At 33.4% G+C, this 19,213-nt stretch overlaps 1 protein-coding gene across 5 annotated transcripts in view; it reads left to right on the top strand.

The window, feature by feature from the left end:
* LOC135132107 (neo-calmodulin-like) overlaps nucleotides 1–19,213 on the top strand; it is a 309,120-nt gene that overhangs the window by 277,972 nt on the left and 11,935 nt on the right. For all 5 annotated transcript variants that reach the window (XM_064060051.1, XM_064060050.1, XM_064060048.1 and 2 more), the window contains one exon: nucleotides 4,461–4,709. In XM_064060051.1, the coding sequence (XP_063916121.1) occupies nucleotides 4,461–4,709 (249 nt within the window). The remainder of the gene's footprint in view (nucleotides 1–4,460; nucleotides 4,710–19,213) is intronic.

Here is a 19,213-nt window from a genome sequence, read left to right as displayed (position 1 = left end):
ATATGAAAAAAACATACTACCGTATTCATTATTAAAAACGCTTTTAATAATGCTGCTTGATAAGTTCGACTTGTAGGACGAAAGGTACCACAAATTTCTCTTAATTTCCCTACCATTCGGGTTCTCGCATGAACGATACGGTACACTCTCCTTAACCATCAAGGAGTCCCATTGCGCCAAATATGCTTTCACTAGTGGACTCATGTTCGATACCTCCTAAAAGGACGGCTTGTAATTACTATTTTACATTCTATAATTAACTTTAAAGACGGATATTCGAATCGAGCTTTTCTAAAGCCTTCAAACGATAATTCTTTTTCATTAAGTTCAAATTGTACAATTTTTGTAACACTTACTTGGACATCATGTTTTTCTTCTTTATTGCAGTGTTTACAAGTTCCCTCACAAGGTCTTCTCGATAGAGAGTCTGCATTAATATGACTTTTTCCACGACGATGACTGGTGTCTCGATCCACCGTTTTCCTTACAAAAAAACTTTTACATTGAGAACGTATATGGCCTTTTTTCCACACCCCCAACAACAAATTACATTGCTTGGAGAATCTTGAATCAAACGTTGAATATTGGCAGCCTTTACCTCATATTCCTCTTCAGCTTCAACCGTTCTAATTATCTTAGTCAACCGAGTCGCCTTTATTGCAGCTTCAATGTCAAGCGCCTTGACCAAGGCATCTTGCAAAGTCCGAGGACTGGATAATCGCACAATCTTCTGAACTTCAATATCCTCTATACCCTCTACGAATTGTTTTGATGCGACTAATTCTTGCGTTTCCAGTGGGGAGTTTACAAAAACTTTTTTTGCTAACGTCTGAACTTCATACGCGTACGACGTAAGATCTTCGTTTAGACTCTGTATTCTATTTCGAAGTTGACCATACAAAAGTTCAGCTAAATGGGCATCACCAAATCTCAGTTTTAGTGCTGATGTGAGCTTCTCATAATTCAGTCGATCTTCCTGCGGCAAATTCTGCAATACATTTACAGCTGAATTCCTTAACATTGCCGCCAGTACATTAACCTTCTCTGAATTGTTCCACCCATTTAGGTCGGCTATGATATTGAACTGAGTGAAATATTCTTCCCACGAAGCCTTACCATCATATGGATTTGATTTAATAATGATTTTATTGCTCGCGTTCGTTGACATTGTCAACGGATTGATAGATGTGTCAACCATTCTCAAAGCTTCGAGTTTTTTATTAAATTCTGCTTCAACAGTAATTAATTTATGGTCTAACTTTGAAATTTCCTCTGTAAGACGTTCATTTAATACGGCCATTCTTTGTTCACAAACTTTAACCAGTTCTTCGCTCTGCACCCTAATGTTGTCTTCCAAAAGATTCTCCATCTTAATATTAATTTCAACCTTAAGAACTTCTAAATTGTTCCTCATTTCTGTCATCAGTTCTTCCTTATTTTGACTCGTATCTTCTTGAATCTTCCTCATCATTTCCATTAAATCTTGAAATTGCGATGATTCATCTCGAGTAGCCATTCTTCTCGTCAGCGGCATCAAAAACTTTTGCGAGAATCCCACTTCTGACACCAATTGTTACGTGGGTTTAATAAATCCTTGCAAAAGAAAAATAACTTTATTTTTCTGACAAGAGAGTACAATTTCAAATCTTATTCAATTTTTCTTTTTTTTATTTTCATGGATATCTTGTAACAATATATATAAAATTTTACAACAATCGATCTAGTGGTTTCAGATATAATCTGTATGTACCTATTCCTAGCAGTCTCCAAACTCGGGAAGACCCGTTATTTTGAAGTTGTATAATGTTCCTTAATTATCCATTCAAAACTGTTACATTATTAAGCTCTTGAAATCTTGACTTTCTGAGTTTTACCATTAGTTTTATTATTATTGCCTATTCAAAGTTTAATTTCTGTTACTATTATTATTATTTTTAATAAATCCAATCAAACGAGTAAATTGATGTAATTACCTTTAATTACCTTGGACTATGTTGAATTGTTATTGAATGCTAATTACAAATACTAATTGAATAGGTGCACGTGTTTAGAATTCGCAAAATCAAAATCTTTTAATTTTTCGGTACGGTACTTCAGAGGCGAGGGAAGTTCTGTCTAAACAACCTTAAACCTTTTTTGGTAGATATGTACGGCCATGAGGACAGATATTTAGGATTTTCTATTTTGAGTCGTCAAGTAAGTAGGTACTTATATTATCTCTAAAATTACTTACATCTAATCTTATTTGTTTCTGAAGTACAACCAATACCGAATGCACCTCGGGATTGTATTTTCAGTACAGTCTTCTTTAATAGTTTTTAAATTACGTCTTAAATTTAACGCGTTGCGATATGTTAACTATAACAACAAAAAAATAAAATAACTAATCATATTTTACTTTATAACCAAAATTTCTGAAAACTACAAAAATAAGTCATAAAACAATTCAATCCATACATGTTGTCCTACAGTGCAGTTATTACCAATCAACCAATTAATAACCGTCAGCGTATCGAAACATATCCCATTATTTTGATTAAATTCCACAATCCACATTGGTTTCTGCTTTGTGAAACCGAATATTCGTTTAACTACGAATTTAACCGAACAATATGTGTTTTTTACTTAACATAATTTTGTTTAGATGTATTTCTGACAACGCTATTATTTTTTCATCCTCCGTGATACTTGACTAAACTATCTACCCGGAATCTGTTAACGAAAACAAGGAAGATCCTCCTGAAACAATGACCAGTATATTGCTCCCAACGAGCGGGTTTAAAAAAAATAGAGAAAAAATTTGGAATTGGAATATTTCCAAAAGTGCATATTCCAACTTGTTGTTTCACATATTTGTTATCCTGTATGAGACAAAAACAACTTGTGCTATATTCAATCTTTGAACACTTGAATACGTGTAAAGGAAAATTCCTCATTTATCTTGATTTTCATACTTTGTGTCACTTTCTATATTTTCTAAACGTTAGTTCTCGGGTCTTCCGTCAGTGATACATGTTTAATGAAAATTTTAAAAGTTTTAGTTTTAAGATTTTTTTTAGTATGTACCGGGTGATTAAATTTCTGCGTATGTCAGCAGTGCAACTGAAACGGCTGACGGAAGCATTATGGCCAACACAATGCATTATGACACAATGTAACACTAGGAATATTGTTAACAAGTTTCAGATACTAGTCATAAAAAATTAGTCGAAACTTCCCTCGTCCCTGAAATGACAGGTATATGACTGAAAAATCACTCGAAGTAGGCATTGAAATATTATTTGATACAAAAGACTTGTCTTCTCTTATAATAAATATATAATAATATATAACATTTATCAGAAACATAACCCTACATTTTAAAACAGTTTCTATCACATATCCAGCCCGTGCAATGGTAGACAGGAACTTACATTTAAAACAAACCGCTACAGTGGTTGGACATGTGACAGATATGAAATTCCAACGTCTATTTTGAGTTATAAAATTTGATTTTGCAAATTTTATTCTTGTTTAAGACAACCCTTATAACTTAAAATAAAAATATGGATTGTTCAACTATAGATAAAGGTATTCCGAAAATTTTCGCACAATGAAGTAACCCGTGTTTAATTTAATCAGTAAAATAATAGTATACTGTTAGTCTTAATTACAGCATCTGCTCATACATTAATACAGTTTTCTCTTTGTTTCCACATCACTAATGAAAATCGAAAAGATGAGTGCACTCACGACTGAGTTCTGAGCTACTCCTAGATTAAGTTTATATGCATGGATTAAAAAGTGTTTGATCAATGCCAACTATAATTTTCATGCGCGATAACGAAATAATCCATTTCATTACATATTTAACCCCTTATTTCTAATGAATACATTCTTTGTTTAACAAAATCGTAATTTCCGGAGTCAAAAGCACATGACAAATCGTAAAATACGGCTCCTACACAATTTCCTCTGTCATTTTGTCTATTAATAAAGTCTACAAAATGGAAGGTTGCTATTTGTGTTGATTTACTCTGCCTATACCCATTCTGAGAAGAACATAATAATAACCGTATAAGAACTGGAGGTTTGAGTGAGACACAGAAAGTTTAAAGTTATAAATCCATTGAAAACAAAACTCTTGCCCGCCGCGCGTAAAGGTTCCAACTGTATTACAAAGTCCTAAAACTAATGAATTACCCCAGAGTAAACATCGAATTGACATTAACTAAATTTTGTATAATGCCCCTTAACAAGTATTTTATGAAAAGTTTGGATTATGAAGAGACACAAATTTAGCAGCTCAGGAATACTGTGAACCGCATGCAGAAAACACTTCTGAAAAACAATTTTTTAGGTGGTTATGAAAATCATAAAGGTAGAGTGAAAAATACACTTAACATTGTTATTTTCTCTTTTGCTTGTTATTATTTAGACTAATCTTTAAATTTCGACTACAAGTTAATCTTTCATTCCAGGCTCGCAACAAGCCCGCCGACGGTCACGTGGCCCAGAAGCTGCAAGCGGGCCAGAGAACGCCCACCCATGGCCCCAAAAACGGCCCCCCGAAGACGCCCAGCAAGCCTTCGCAGAAGAGCGCTGCCCAGAAGGGCCAGCCCATTAAGCAAGCTCCGGCCAAGGCCGCCGCCGCCGCGGTTAACAAAACGACCAAGAAGACCAAGAAGGGGAAGCATCACCAGCATGATCTCATCGTCACCATTAACCTGGTGAGTTTTAGCCGTGTAACCCTAACCTGGTTTGGACCGCGCGATCTTGAAATGTTGATATAAATAGCTGGGCTTTTTAGCTCGGAAATGACTCGATGACAACGAAATGAGGATGTTTGCTGCAACGGAATCGCAACGCTGATGTTAATTAGGTCTGGGGTAATTAGATACGACGGCGGTGTCAGGTGGTTGGGAGGGTATTGAGAAAAACAGAGTATTTCTAATGCGATTCACAGTTAGGCGTACTCGTTCATGAATAATTTATGGGTGCAACGTCGCATTTTTGTCGTTTGGTAAATTGGCGGCTGTTCGGCGGCTCCCCATGGTGACTGGCGTTAGAATATTCCAAGTGACACAGAAAGTAAAGCGTCCTGAAAAACTTGACTTACGCAGCTGAAATTTTTGCAAAATGTGCTTATTTATACCCTTAAACCATTAATTAGTAACGAAGTTATGATATTTAAAAGCTGAACAATTCATTCCGGTCTTCATTAATCCGGGCTTAACCTTTTAATTTTAAGTCCTCTTCAGGTTAAAGAAACTGATTTTTCAGCTGAATTCACGCAATAAACACCGCATTTAATCGTTATTGATGTTGTTCAAATTCACTTTCTGCGTTATCGATATTTCACGAGTTTGCTAAGCTATAATACCGAACAGAAGAGGGAGGTGAACAGAGGAGAGAATCGCTTATAAATATTTAACAGTAATAGTCTATTAAACCCAACAAATCTTCATCTTCATATAACTCACTAACATAACAAGGTTCTGCATCGAGGAATTCATAAATGCTTAGGTTAAATCACTCACTGATGGGAAGAATTAATGAAGTGATGAAAGTCAAATTAATTGCAGCATCGATTTTGTAAATACTTCTTGAATAATAATTAAAATTAGTGTGTAATTATTTGCACTAAAATGTTTGCAAAACTATAGTGTTAAAATACTGTTTGTGTTTTATTAGAGAGTTATTCAAGGGTACGGATAGCTTTTTCATTTTCAGAAAGGTCCTCTAACACACACTTTGCTTTTGCTTGTTTGTTGTATTGTATATTATATTGCTCCTATTTCTTTTTCCTTTTCTTTAAAACTCTATTTTTATTATGTGTCGTAGCATTTTTACAGTTCTAGTAAAAGTTTTATTATCCTTATTCATCTACCCAATGTTCGATAAAAGCTGTTGTGTTGAATTTTCACAAGCATTTCCAAAGTGAGGATTTTTTTAAATTCGTTGTCTTTTAAAACAAAATTTCAGTGTATTCTTTACTAAGTGATTATATCCCGTTTTATTATTTCTTATTTACTACCCTTTTTTGGATTTCAACATTTTTTAAGAAATGTTTCTCAGGGTAAATGGTATTTAAATTTTATAAAATACTCCTACACTTGCGGTTTATGAATCCGCCTTGAGTTTTTTTGCAAAAAAATCAAAATTGTATAACACAGTTTTATGGAATAGTCGTTCCACAGGAATAAGAAACTTTGAGTAAAGTTATAAACTATAAGGACAAAGAAACCGATTGGATCTTTGTAATTTACCACAGTAAGTAGCTTGGCGTCACTCTCCACTATATTAAAGGGGTGTTCGGCCGAAGCTACTTATGTTATGATTTATAATTTTAATCAAAGTTTTATAATACACTCAGCGGCATGAAAAACGGGCCAGCTAATATTTTTTTGAGTACAGTGCTTCGACTTTTTTACTACGCTTATTTTTGATGTTGTTTCTTGATCAGCATATTAATTGAATGTACCTGCACCCCAAACTTTAGATGAGCTTCAGAATATGCTTTTAAGGGAATGAAAGAATCTCCAACAAGAAGAAATAAACAATTTATTCCTTGGGATGCCCTGGAGAATGGCAGCAGTCTTACAGATTCGTGGGAAAATACCCGTTATTGACGTCCTTAAACAATGTGACAATGATGATTGATTTTGCTTTTTTGGAAACTTTAACTTTTGTTTTCAGCTTTGTTTGATTATTGAATTGTTTTCATTTTCTATTGAAATAATATATTTTTTAGTTCTTTTTGGATAAAAACATTAGAATAAGCGTTGCCTAACAATATCAAAGTATTGCAACCGAAATCGTACTTTATTTTGCACAAAAAAAAATTAGGGTGGCCCATTTTTCGTGCCGGTGAGTGTATATATAGGAAGAGAAGGTCCAGTGATCGATCATACCTTAATTCATTAGAGCGTGCGTTTCCAATGGGCCACTTTTTTTTTCTTACACTGTGACTAGTATTAGCTGTATATTTTAACTTATAAGGGTAGTCATAAGAATTTAATTTTCGCAAAATATAATTGTACCAATTTTTTTAGGAAGCTGGATTTGCTGGACTGTACGACAGCTTTTTTCCAAATCCTTTATTCTTTTCGGGTGTATTTATTGTTATATACCGGTATATTTTTATCTTTAATGTTGATGTTGCTTTCCCTATTATGTACCTTTTATCTTTCTATCAAATTTTACACACTTATAACCTTTGCATTTATTATAAATTCTTCTTTTGAATTTCTTATTCAATACTTATTATAAAATATTCTTCCTTTTCCACGTCTTGCTTTTATTCTCAGATTGTTAATCATTTTAACTTATTAATTTTTATTCAGATTTCTCCCTTTATTGTGTTTTATTTTGGTTTCGCCTCCTTTTTACTACCCCAGTGTAAGCTAAGGAATAAAAATAGCGCCTGGCTACTTTCATGTTTTCTCGAAGTTTTATGACCCCTGGAGTACGAAAAAGCAGGTTTCGCGTTTCCATCTGTCTGTCGTCTGTCTGTTGATTTTTGACGTGACAACGTCTTATAATTCGATTGAGCCGGCTGCACGCACGAAAAAACATGACTCATGCGGCGTTACCTCGCTCTGAGGCGTTCCATGTGACTCATGCGGCGTTACCTCGCTCTGAGGCGTTCCATGTAAGGCTTGAAGTGCAAGCGAGAATGCGACAAAATTAAAACAATAAGTTAACAGAACTATTTCACGATGAGTAAAACATCGATGGCTTTACTATTTAATCGAAATAATTTTCGAGCGTAGCTATGATTTAAAAAAATTAAAACATAAATATTAAATCTTCCACATATCACAACAACGTGTCTGAAATTACAGGTTGGACCAGCCAGCCGTCAAAGGGAACATTTTCTCCTATATCAAACACATTGAGGCGGGCTTTTTAAACACTAGATTTACGAAAATCTTAATGTTTCCAAATTTTAAATTTTAAATGTAAGATTTATAAACAATAATTTAATCATTGTTTATTCTTATAATGAATTATTTGAAATTATTACTTTTTTATAACAAATTACAATTTAATTTGCAAAAATAATGAAGTGACTATTGAAAAAATTTAATTATATTATTAAAATAATAAAATCAAAATTTAAGAAATTTTAATAAATTATTTTCTTAAGACGTTGTCACGTTCAACTATCGTCAGTAAACCGACTTTACAGACAACCGATTTTTTTTATTAGACAGATTATTCCCGAAATTGCCAAATCAATTGTTATCAGATTTTATATACTTTTTAGAAATATCGTATGGATGGTAAAACGCTAATCAAAATTTGCACCAACAATGGGATAGCATCCCCTCAAATTTTTCTTAGCAAAGAGGATTTAGATTTTATAAAACAGAATACTCTTGTATTTGCTGTTTATGAATCCGCCTTGACATTTTACCAAGGCATCCAAATTTTCGCAAAAAAATTGATTATGCGCATTATACTAGTAAGTATAAGAGTATATATAGTTGTCAGGTGAAAATCGCGCACGTTCGATTCTGGCATGAGTTTTTATTTCTTACATTATCACAGCCATTATATATATTCTCTTATTGATCAAATCTCAAGAATGGTACATCCCATTGTTTTAATATTAGCATTGCACTACAGGTGTTGGAAGTGACATAGGTGTCCGTGCTGAAATAATGTTGATCGGAACTGTCAGACCACTTTCTCCCCCATTTTCGTCCCCGTCTCCTTCCGCCATTCTTTTCCCTTCTTATCCTCTTCTCTCACAAAACTTTTCCCTCCTCTTTCTTCCATTTTCCTTAGATTTTCCCCACTTTTCTGCCGCCCTTCACCCTCGTTTTTCTCCTCACTTCTTCACTTGCTCTTCTCTGCCTTCTCTCCATTTTTAGCACGTTTTCCCATTTTTTCTTCTTTTCAAACCATTTCTTTCCTCATTAGTCCTCTTCTTCCACTTTCTTCACAATTTGTCTCTCGTTTTTATTTCCGTCTTTGCGCCTTTCTTTTCCCCTTTTCTCCCTTTCTCAACATTTCCTCCTCTTTTTCCTCTTTCTACTCTTCTTCTCTTTATTCCTTCATCTTTCTCTTCAATTTATCCCAATTTGGACCGTCATTTCCTGTCTTCTTCCCCCTTCCTGTCCTTTTTTCTCCCCCGTTTTTACTTGCCAAACATAAGCTAAAAGAGTGTTGTAATTGGATTTACTCGACGAGTGGCTAATTTCATGTTTTTTTCGACGTGTTAACCTTTAGAACACGAAAAAATAAGACTTCTCTGTCCGTCTGTCTGTCTTTGTTTTTATTAGACATATAATTTCGGAAACTGTCAATTTTTTTAAGTATTTTCATGTACATGATAAAACACTAATCAAAAGTTTTCTAATCGTCCGCACAAACAATTTGATGACGTCAGCTCAATTTTTTTATAATAAAGGGTACTTAAATTTTATAAAATAACATTACACTCTACTTATAGTTTATGAATCCGTCTTGAATTTTTACCCTAGATTTTCGCAAAAAAATCACAGTGGATACTCATGTTTTATACAAATGTAACAGTCAAGTCCCCCCACACTCACTTTTCTACTCTTATTTTTCAATTCTTTCCTCACTTCTTTCTCCCTCCTCTTCTCTTTTTTTTCTATCTACATTTTCCTTTCCCCTCCTTTTCCTCCACTTTTTCTCATTTTTTTGACTCTTCTACTAATTTCAGTGAAATCTACATAGAATGTATCTTACAAAATCAGAGAAACCATAATTATTTTTGTTTAAAAGTATACTTATTCTCGTCTTGTATGACGTATTTAATTTTATACTCTTGGTTTTCGAGCACTTCGGTTTCTGATTAAATTGAATTTGAGACAATTTTTATAACGTAAATATTTAGTATATATTTAAAAAATATAAAGTAACATAAAAAATTGTTCACGCAACAAAATTATATACAAAAAATTGGTCTAAAGTTATTTAGACAGAACTTCCCTCGCTTCTAAGGTACAGTCCAACAAATCCCGCTTCTTTAAAAATTATAGAATTGTATTTTCTTGTGACAAGCTCTATAAATTAAAAATGTATATAATAGAATTCACAGTTTAAGAAAAAAAAAGTCGGGGACACTGTTGAGCTATAATTAGTTGTAATTTAGTGTAAAAGGTTAATGGTTATTATATAATAAAACATATTTGCTAAGATAAGACTGATGGTAGCAAATGACATAACCCCTAAGAAAATAAAGGATGGGTGGGCGGGGCTTAAACTTGCTAAGATAAGACACAACATTATTAAGAGTAGTCACTGGAATGAAGACGGCGTGTGTGGCCGGTACTACTGCTTGGAATTTTTCGATTTGCAATTTCGCGAGTTTTCAATTTTTCGATTCTTTAATTTTCCCTTTCTACAAATTTTCGATTGGGAATTTTTCGTTTCGGTTTTATATTTCCTTCATTTTTAAAATTATTCAGGTGTTCAGTGTTCTGATTTTATAATTTTTCTTTTTTCAATGTGGAATTTTTCAATTTTTAGTATTGAGTTTCTCGAGTTTTCAATTTTTCGTTTCGGTTTTTATTGTCTCAATTATTTTCAATTATTCGATTTTTCAATGTTTTGATTTTGTCATTTTTGTTTCTTCAATTTTAATTTCTACAGTTCTTTTTTCATTTTTTCGATTTAAAATTTCCCCAGTTTTCAAATTTTCTCAGGTCATGTCAGGTGAGTGTTTGCTAAGATAAGACTGATTGTGACAAATTATATACCTTCTAAGAAAATAGGGGGCATGTGGGCGGGGCTAGTATTTGTTAAGATAAGAATGATTTTGGTAATCGACTCAACAATATTAAGAGTAATCACTGGAACGAAGAGGGGGTGGGCAGGGCTATTGCTTGCTTATAAAAGACTATGAAAGACAAAGTTAACCATAGCCCCGCCCACCCACTTATTTTCTCTCGTTTTTTTTTTCTTCTGAAATAAGAAATAAATCTTATAGCAAATAGTATAACAAAAAAAATACCATTAGCACTTTTTTTCATTTTTTAACAGCCTATATGTTCTAATAATTCCCATTCCCACTCTACAAAAGAACATACAATTAATCCCACCCACCCCACCTCCATTTCAGTGATTCATTTTGTCTGGTCAGAATGAGAAGTGGATCCTATATTCAGTAGAAATAAAGTCGTAAGGATGGGAATATCGCGGGTGGGCGGAGCTAGTGCCTGCTAAGGTAGAACTGATTTTGGTAAATGACATACCCTAAGAAAATAAACATTGTTAAGGTGGGGCTTAAACTTGCTAAAATAAGAAAAACCCAACAATATTTAGAGTGCTCAGTGGAAGGAAGAGGGGGTGGGGGCGGGGCTAATGCTTGGATTTTTCGTGTTTTCAATTTATAATTTTTCATTTTTTCGATTCCATTTCTTCAAATTTTCAATGTGCAATTTTTCGTTTCGGTTTTTCTTTTCCTTTATTTTTTCAGTTTTTCAGGTTTTCAAGGTTCTGATTTTATATTTTTTCTTTTTTCAGTGTGAAATTTTTCAATTTTTGATTCTGAACTTTTCGTATTGAGTTTCTCTAGTTTTCAATTTTTCAGTTATACATAAAATTTGTTTTTTTTACCAAACTTTGAATGGCGAACGTAAAAGTTTAAGGCGCCTTCATAAACCACAAGTACAAGAGTACGTTTACTAAAAAACTTTTGAATGAGACGATCAGACAAATTTTGGGTTACCATCTAAACGATATTCTAATATACACACTAAATTTGATAACAATCGGTCCGATAATAGTCATTCGTCGGATGGACTCTATTACAAAACTTCCTTAGCTTACGCTTGGGAAGCAAAAATATATGAAAAAGTGAGCTAAATAAATAAACAGAAAATTAATAAAATAAAAAACGCTCTCAGGTGAAACACTTTTCAATTATGACTCTCTGGAATAATACAAAGAAAGCAAATTGATAAAAAATACAGTAATGAAGAGACTTTTATAACGAAGGGGAGTCATACAGTTATCAGTAGGTAACAATCAAAATCAATTACTTATGTAACATTATTTTATTGTTAAAAGTGCATTTGAGGAGAAAATTCTAACATCGTCTTTAGCACTCTCAAGTGATGTTTCAACTATTTTAAACCGTGAGCAACGGGAAAATTCAAATTTAATATATTAATTTTCTTTTATATTTGTAGTTGCTGCTTAGTCATAGATTAAATAAAGATTTTCACTCGGACTTGGAGTGATGTTGGTGACTTTCTTAGAGCGAAAAATTTTCAACTGTTCTTTTAAAAATCTAAAATCTCGTATTTATGAAAATCCAGTTCAAATTTTCGAAGCGTGAGTTTTAAAAAATTAAATTGTTACACATAAAGTATGCAAAAAGGAAAAAAAACCTTCCAAATCTAGTTTAAAACAATTTGCAGTTGAACGGAACAAGTAAGCAATTATAGTTAATCGATAACATAAAACAACGGACATTAGAATAGGGACGATAATTTTATTTCAAAATCAAATCCGAATTCCCATTAAGAGAATACCTTCGATGAATAAATAATAAATTTTGATCTCATAATTCATCCGAATTCCACGTGTGGGTTTCCAGCAAATTAGCGAAGCCTGACGTGCTAAATTCACTTACAAATTTTGCCCGTAGCTATACGTGGATCTACGCCCTATAACGTACCTAATGAGTCACATTCTAATCTTTCCACATGAAACTCGAAATTATCCTGCCCTGATTAGATCACAGGCCCATTTTATTAAAGGTACGAACGGAAAGCGCCACAACAATAATAATTATGTCACATGACCCAGAAACGTCTCCGTGAAAATAAAACATAAGCCACGATGGACATTAAGATATTTCGGGCAACCGGGTCACATTCTCACCGCATTTGTTTTTTATTTGAATATTTAACGTTCAACAAGAATGGGCGCTTGACAACAAGTGCCCCACATGACGAAAGCCATTTTTATTGTTTCCTTTTTTCGATGAAACTGGAAATCCGCCGTACGTTAACGAGGTCACATCAAATTCGTATTTTTCATTTCTCGGTTATATTTTATTGGCTAACAACTCAGTTGCCAACCTTGCAACTTCTCTCTTTGTTTGCCAAAGTATGCAAATTTCCGCCCCCAATCAGAGCCGCCTCCTCAAACAAACCGTCAAAGGTATGATAATCAAAGGCGCGTCCGAAACTCCCTATTAGGGAAAGGTGTCACAGATTTAACCCTATCCCACCCTCTGGGTGTGTAACTAGTCTAAATTCCAGAGGACGCCTAAGTATCCAAAATTTACTAATTAGTATGAATGTATGAAATAACTGCAAATTATAGTTTAACCCTTCAGGTCCAGGGCTTAAAATTTCATACAAAGTTGAGATGCTCCACTTTTTTTTTGTTATTATGGTGTAGAAGGTCTTTGATTCATATAAGGGTAACTTCTCCTCCTAATACTACGAGTACTATACATTTTTCATGACAAAAACACAAACTTTCCAAAATTTCAATATCTCTGTTTCATATAATAATTAAAAGGATTTTTTTTATTTCGACGAAACGGTTATGTACTAGTGGTAACCGGTTAAGATCTTCGAAAAATACACTGCCCGACAAATAAACCCGGACACTTGAATATTTGTAAATTTACGCTTATGTTTCGTATTCTAACTTTTTTTACTTCTTTTCTGTTTCCACATGTTTTAGAATAAAGTTATGTTTTCTATTAGTGAATACATTAATGATTTGTTTTTTGGAATATTTTTTTATTAAAGTTCAATCAGTAATCACGAAAAGTTCAAGTGTTCGAGTTTTTTTGTCTGGCAGTATATTTAAAAAAATTCAGGAAATTTTAAATCTTCAGAGAAGTATGTTAAAATGTTCACAACCGTGAGAAAAACTAAAATCAGGACTTGCGATTTATGCTTTCCAACAAATAACGTTTGAGTGACAACTTGGCAAATGTTCGACAGAATCCTAAAGTCTGTACATTACAGTAATCGAAATAGTTTCATTTCAGAAAGGTGTCGCTCAAAAATGCCTGAAAATACAACAAAAATTTTTACTTGAACAAAATAATGAGTTTTTAGTAGATGAGACATCGTTTGTATGGCTAATATGGAGCAAACTTTCTACTACCTATTATCTAAAAAATATATAAATATATATCGTAAAGTTAAGAGCTACGTTTGCAACAATAAATTCTCTGAACTGTGGATTTTTGACTAAAGATTTTCTTTGTTATAAATCAATAGTATACTGTCATATGAATGAAAAAATTGGTTGTTTTCACAAAAATGGTTTTCACCCATCAGAGTGGAAATGACCAATTTTCATGAGTTTAACACTGTACTTTTTCTACCCATTATTACCCTCGTCTTCTTTAAAAACAAAGTTTCAGTGTATTTTTTACCAAGTAATTATATCCTGTTGTTAATATTTTTTTTATTCTTCTTATTAACTACCCTTTTCTTGGATTCCAAGATATTTTTAAAAATATTTCTTTGTTTAAATCCTCTAGATGAATATTGTATTTATATTTATTTTTTCGTGTATTTCTTGTAGTATATCATTTTGTCTTTGACATTTATTGTGCTTTCCCTATTGTGTATGTATATATTTTGTCATCGAATTTGGACACATTTTTGTTTTCAGTGGTCCCTACTTAAAACACTGTTTTCACCCTTCCATTCCTAAGTTATAATTAATTTTTTTTCACGTCGTTCTTTTATTCCCAGTTTTTTTTTATTGTTCATCTTTTCAACTTCTTCCTTTTATCAGATTTGTCCCTTTTCCTGCTATTGTCTAATGGTTTCGTCTCTCTTTTGACGCTCTCCATTGACGCCCTGTATCCTGTCCCTTTTTCTTTCCTTTCACTGTGTTTCCTCTCTTTATTTTCCTAGACTTTCTTCTACACTATTTCTTTTCTCCCTCCTTATTTTCCCCTTTCTTCCCCCATGCTCTTTTTTCTCTCTGTCTTTACACCCGTTTTCTTAGCTATCATCCCATTTCCCTTCTATTTCTTCCCATTTCCACTCCTTCTTCTCCCCTTCTCCACAATGTTTCCAACTTTTTCGTGCCCTTTTCTCTTTCCATCCCCCATTTCGGTCGCTTTTCACACTTCTTTTCTCTCCCCTTTTCGCTCCTCTTTTCTTCCCCTTTTTTTAAACTCGTTTTTCCCACTTTTTCCATTAATTTTAATCAAATATATCCTACAAAATGATATTTATGTCTTGATTTTCCAACATTTCGGTCGCTGTTTAAATTGAATTCAAAGTCATGTTCGACAGAATCCAAAAGTCTGAAAATTACAGTAGCCAAAATAGTTTAATTTTAGAAAATTTGGTATTAAAAATACTTGAAAACTCAAGAAGATTTATTACCTAAACAAAATAATTAATGAGTTTGTGGTAACTGAGATAACGTTTTCTTGGAAGTTTGCATAATTCTAGGGTTAGTTTTGAGTCGTCTAAAGCTGATACGTTTCTAATTACAAAAAATTAAAACATATATACCGTAAAGTTAAAAGCCAGGTTTGCACCAACAATAACTTGTCGAACAGTGGATTTTTAAACACTTAAAAATAAATAAATAAAAAATATGACTCAAATTTTGTGCCTTTTTGCCATAAATCTATAGCATATTGTCACAAGAATGAGAAAGTTGTCCCGAGTTTAACACTATACTTTTTCCACTCGTTATTCAACTCGTCACCTTTTCAAACAAAATCGTTTTTTGTATTTATTTATGTTTTTCTTATCCACTGCCCTTTTCTTGGATTCTAAATTTTTTTAAAATACGTTTCGTTGTTTAAATCATCATACGCATAGTAGCTGCATTACTTGCTAAGGTCAGACTTATTTTGGCAAATGACATCCTCAAAGAAAATAGGGGGTGGGTGGGCGGGGCGAGTAATTGCTAAGATAAAATTTATTTTTCAAAAAGGACATCCTCTAAGGAAATAAGGGGCTAAGGGGGGGGGGCAGTTTTTGCTAAGATAAGACTGATTATTTTTGACATTTTACACAAAATTCCATAGTAACGAATTAATATTATTAACATTAATATCTTGAACATTTATTAAAATATCAGACATGATTATCTTTTTGATAATAGAACTAACTAAATGTGATGCTAAGTTGGAGAAAGGAGACTGAAATTTGCAGTTCTATGGGCCGAAATTTCGAATCGTTGATCAACATATCATAAGTTTCCTGTAATTGTTTAACTTATTTTAATCATTTCCTCGGATTATTTTCGATATTTTCGGATTCTGTTCGACTTTATCGGATTATCTTACATTCTTTCAAATTCATTCGAATTCTTTCAAATTCTCTCGGATTCTCCCGTATTCTCTCACATTCTTCCAACTTCTCTGCGTTCCTTCTGGAATTTCGTACGATTCTCCCATATCTTCTCGTACTCTATCGAATTCACATAGCCCCTCTCGAATTCTCTTGAATTTCTTCAGGTTTTCTTAGGTTCTTTCGAAATTTATTCGATTCCTTGCGTATTATTTCAGATTCTACATGCTTTTCCTGAATAATTTTTGGATTCTCTCGGATTCACTTGGATTCTTTCGAAATCTTCCCTGTTGTTTGGTATTTTATCGATTACTTTCTGATTCAAAACAGATTTTTCAGATTGTCTCGTATCCATATATTCCCTTTTATTCTTTCGGATTTTTTCGGATTCACACAGATTCCCCCGGATTTTCTCGAATTTTCACGAGTTTTCTCAGATTCAGTAGGACCCTTTGGTATTATTTTCGGATTCTCTCGGTTTCTTTCAGATTCTTCCGGATTCTCTCACATCCTGCCAGAATTTGACTGAATTCTCTTGAATTCTTTAGGGGTTTCTTCGATTCCTTCGGATTTTCTTCAAATCCCTCCGATTTTGACCATACTGTCTCGTTTTCTTTCGGATTCTTTCGGATTCTTTAAGATTCTTTCAGATTCTACCGTAGTCTCTCCTATCCTCTCAGAGTTTGGGGAGATTCTCTCGTATTCTCACATGTTATTTCGGATTCTTCCGGATTCTTCCCGATCTTTTCGGAATTTGGTTGGATTCTCTCAGATTCCCTTGTGTTCTTTCTGATTCTGCCGAATTTTCACGTGTTCTCTCGGATTTTTTCAGATTTTTCCAGATTATCTCACATACTCTTGGATTCTGATGGATCGTTGTAAATTCTCCCGGATTCTCTCGATTTCTTTTGGATTCTTCCCGATTCTATTCTATCTTGTCGAAATTTGATCGGATTTACTTATATTCTTTCCAAATCTTTGCTTATTCTTTGAATTTTTTTTGATTCTCTCGAATAATCTTTGAATTTTTCGAAATATAGTAATTTAGTTTTCGGATTCTCTCGAACAATCTCCGAAACTTTCGGATCTCGATTTTTTTTCTAATTATGTCGTATTCTGCCGGACTTTTCCCTTATTCTTTCGAATTTTGTTAGATTTTCTCGAACTTGTTCGAATTCTCCAGGATGCAGAAATATGGTAATTTAGTATTCGGATTCTTTCAAAGTTTTGTCTCTTGATTTTAAATTATTACTGTTGTAAATTTTGAAGATGGCATCATCAAATTATTGGTGAGGATGGTTGGACAAAGTTTCGTTGGCGATGTAGCATCTACATGATACTCCCAATACACATACAAACACCAATCGGTCGTAGTTTCTTCTCTACCATGCCAACGTTCAGATCGTTTTTCTTCCTTTTTTACATTCCAACTTTCTTCTGAATCGCTTATTTTTTTACTGTGTATTTATTGTTATTGTATATCTTGTTATCTTTCACACTGATTTTGCTATCTCTAATATGTGTGTAAATTTCCATCAAACTTTGTCATTTTCTTTCGGTTTTCTCTACTGTTAGCACTGTTCCATTTACTATAAATACTTCTTTATATCTTTGGATTTCTATGTTTATAAATAAAATACTCCTCTCTATTTTTCCGAGTTTATTTTCAAATTAGTAATTTTTTCAACTTGTTCTTTTTTTTCTAATTTTTCCTTTTCCTATCATTCTGGCTTCGTTCTCCTTTTTTGCCTCTCTATGTACCTCCGTTATCCTGCCTCTTTATCTTGTTTATTTTTCTTCTCCCATTTCTCTTCCTCGCACTTTCTCCCTCTGACCTCTTCCGTTTTTCGGTCTTTTTGCTGTATCCTTCTCCCTACTCCTTCCCTTATGCACTTCTGCCGTCATCTTGCCCATCCTCATTTTCCTCTTTCTTCCCACTTCTCCTCTTTTTCTCTCTGTCTCTACGCGCCCTTTCTTCACTTTTCCCCCCTTTCCTCCCATTTCTTCCCATTTCCACTCCCTCTCTTCTTCCTCCCCTGGTTTCCCGTTTTCTCCCCCTTTTCTCCCCATTTTATCCTCTTTTTCCTCTTTCTTCTCTCTCTGCCCACCTTTTTTTCTCTCTTCTTTTCTCTCCCTTTCTTGACACCGTTTCCCCCACTTTTTCTTGTTTCTTTAATTCTACCACCAATTTTAATGAAATCTGCATCAAATGTATATTACAAAATAAGAAGATCCATATATGTATTATTTTTATTTAAATATATATACAGGATGTCCCAAATAATAATCCGCGGCCTTATATCTTGAAAACGGATAGAGACATTCAAATTCTGTAAAGAGCGTTTTCTTTTTAGCTTGAAAGGGGAAGTTTAAGTTGAAACACTGATGAAAATATATATTTTTTAACGGATGTTGATAAACTAACACTAAATTACGACATCCTGTATACCACTTTGCTGTAGGCTTGTAAACTATCTGCGACAAAAGTTAAAATCAAGTCTTTCGATTTATGCCTTCCAACAAATAACGGTTGAATGACAATTTAGAAAATGCTCGTTATGATTTTAAGTCAGAATTACATTATTCGAAATAGTTTAATTTCAGAAAGCTGTCGGTAAAAATACTTGAAAACCCAACAAAAATTTTGTTACCTGAACAAATAAGAAGATTTTAGTCGTTTTGCGTTTGGAGTTTCGCTGGAATTTGCAAAATTCCAAGGCCAGTCCGGTGCAAGCTGACGTCATCAATTTTTGGCGGAGGATAAACGGATAAAAAAAATGTCATGCCCACTTTAACCTTAAAACGTTTAGTAAAATTTCACAGCATTCGATTTCGCAGTTTCTAAGTTAAAAATTGTAAAATTTTTGTAATAGTAAAAATCTGTATGTTTAGGGTAAAAATCCAAACGGATTCATAAACTACAAGTGTAGGAGTATGTTATGTTATGAAAC

This window comes from Zophobas morio, unplaced genomic scaffold (assembly GCF_036711695.1).
Source record: "Zophobas morio isolate AGI-343-1 ecotype UQ-CSIRO unplaced genomic scaffold, CSIRO_AGI_Zmor_V1 ptg000021l, whole genome shotgun sequence".
In the NCBI taxonomy this organism is placed as follows: domain Eukaryota; kingdom Metazoa; phylum Arthropoda; class Insecta; order Coleoptera; family Tenebrionidae; genus Zophobas; species Zophobas morio.
Note: the sequence above shows the minus strand (reverse complement) of the source record. Positions and strands in the feature narration are given on the sequence as shown.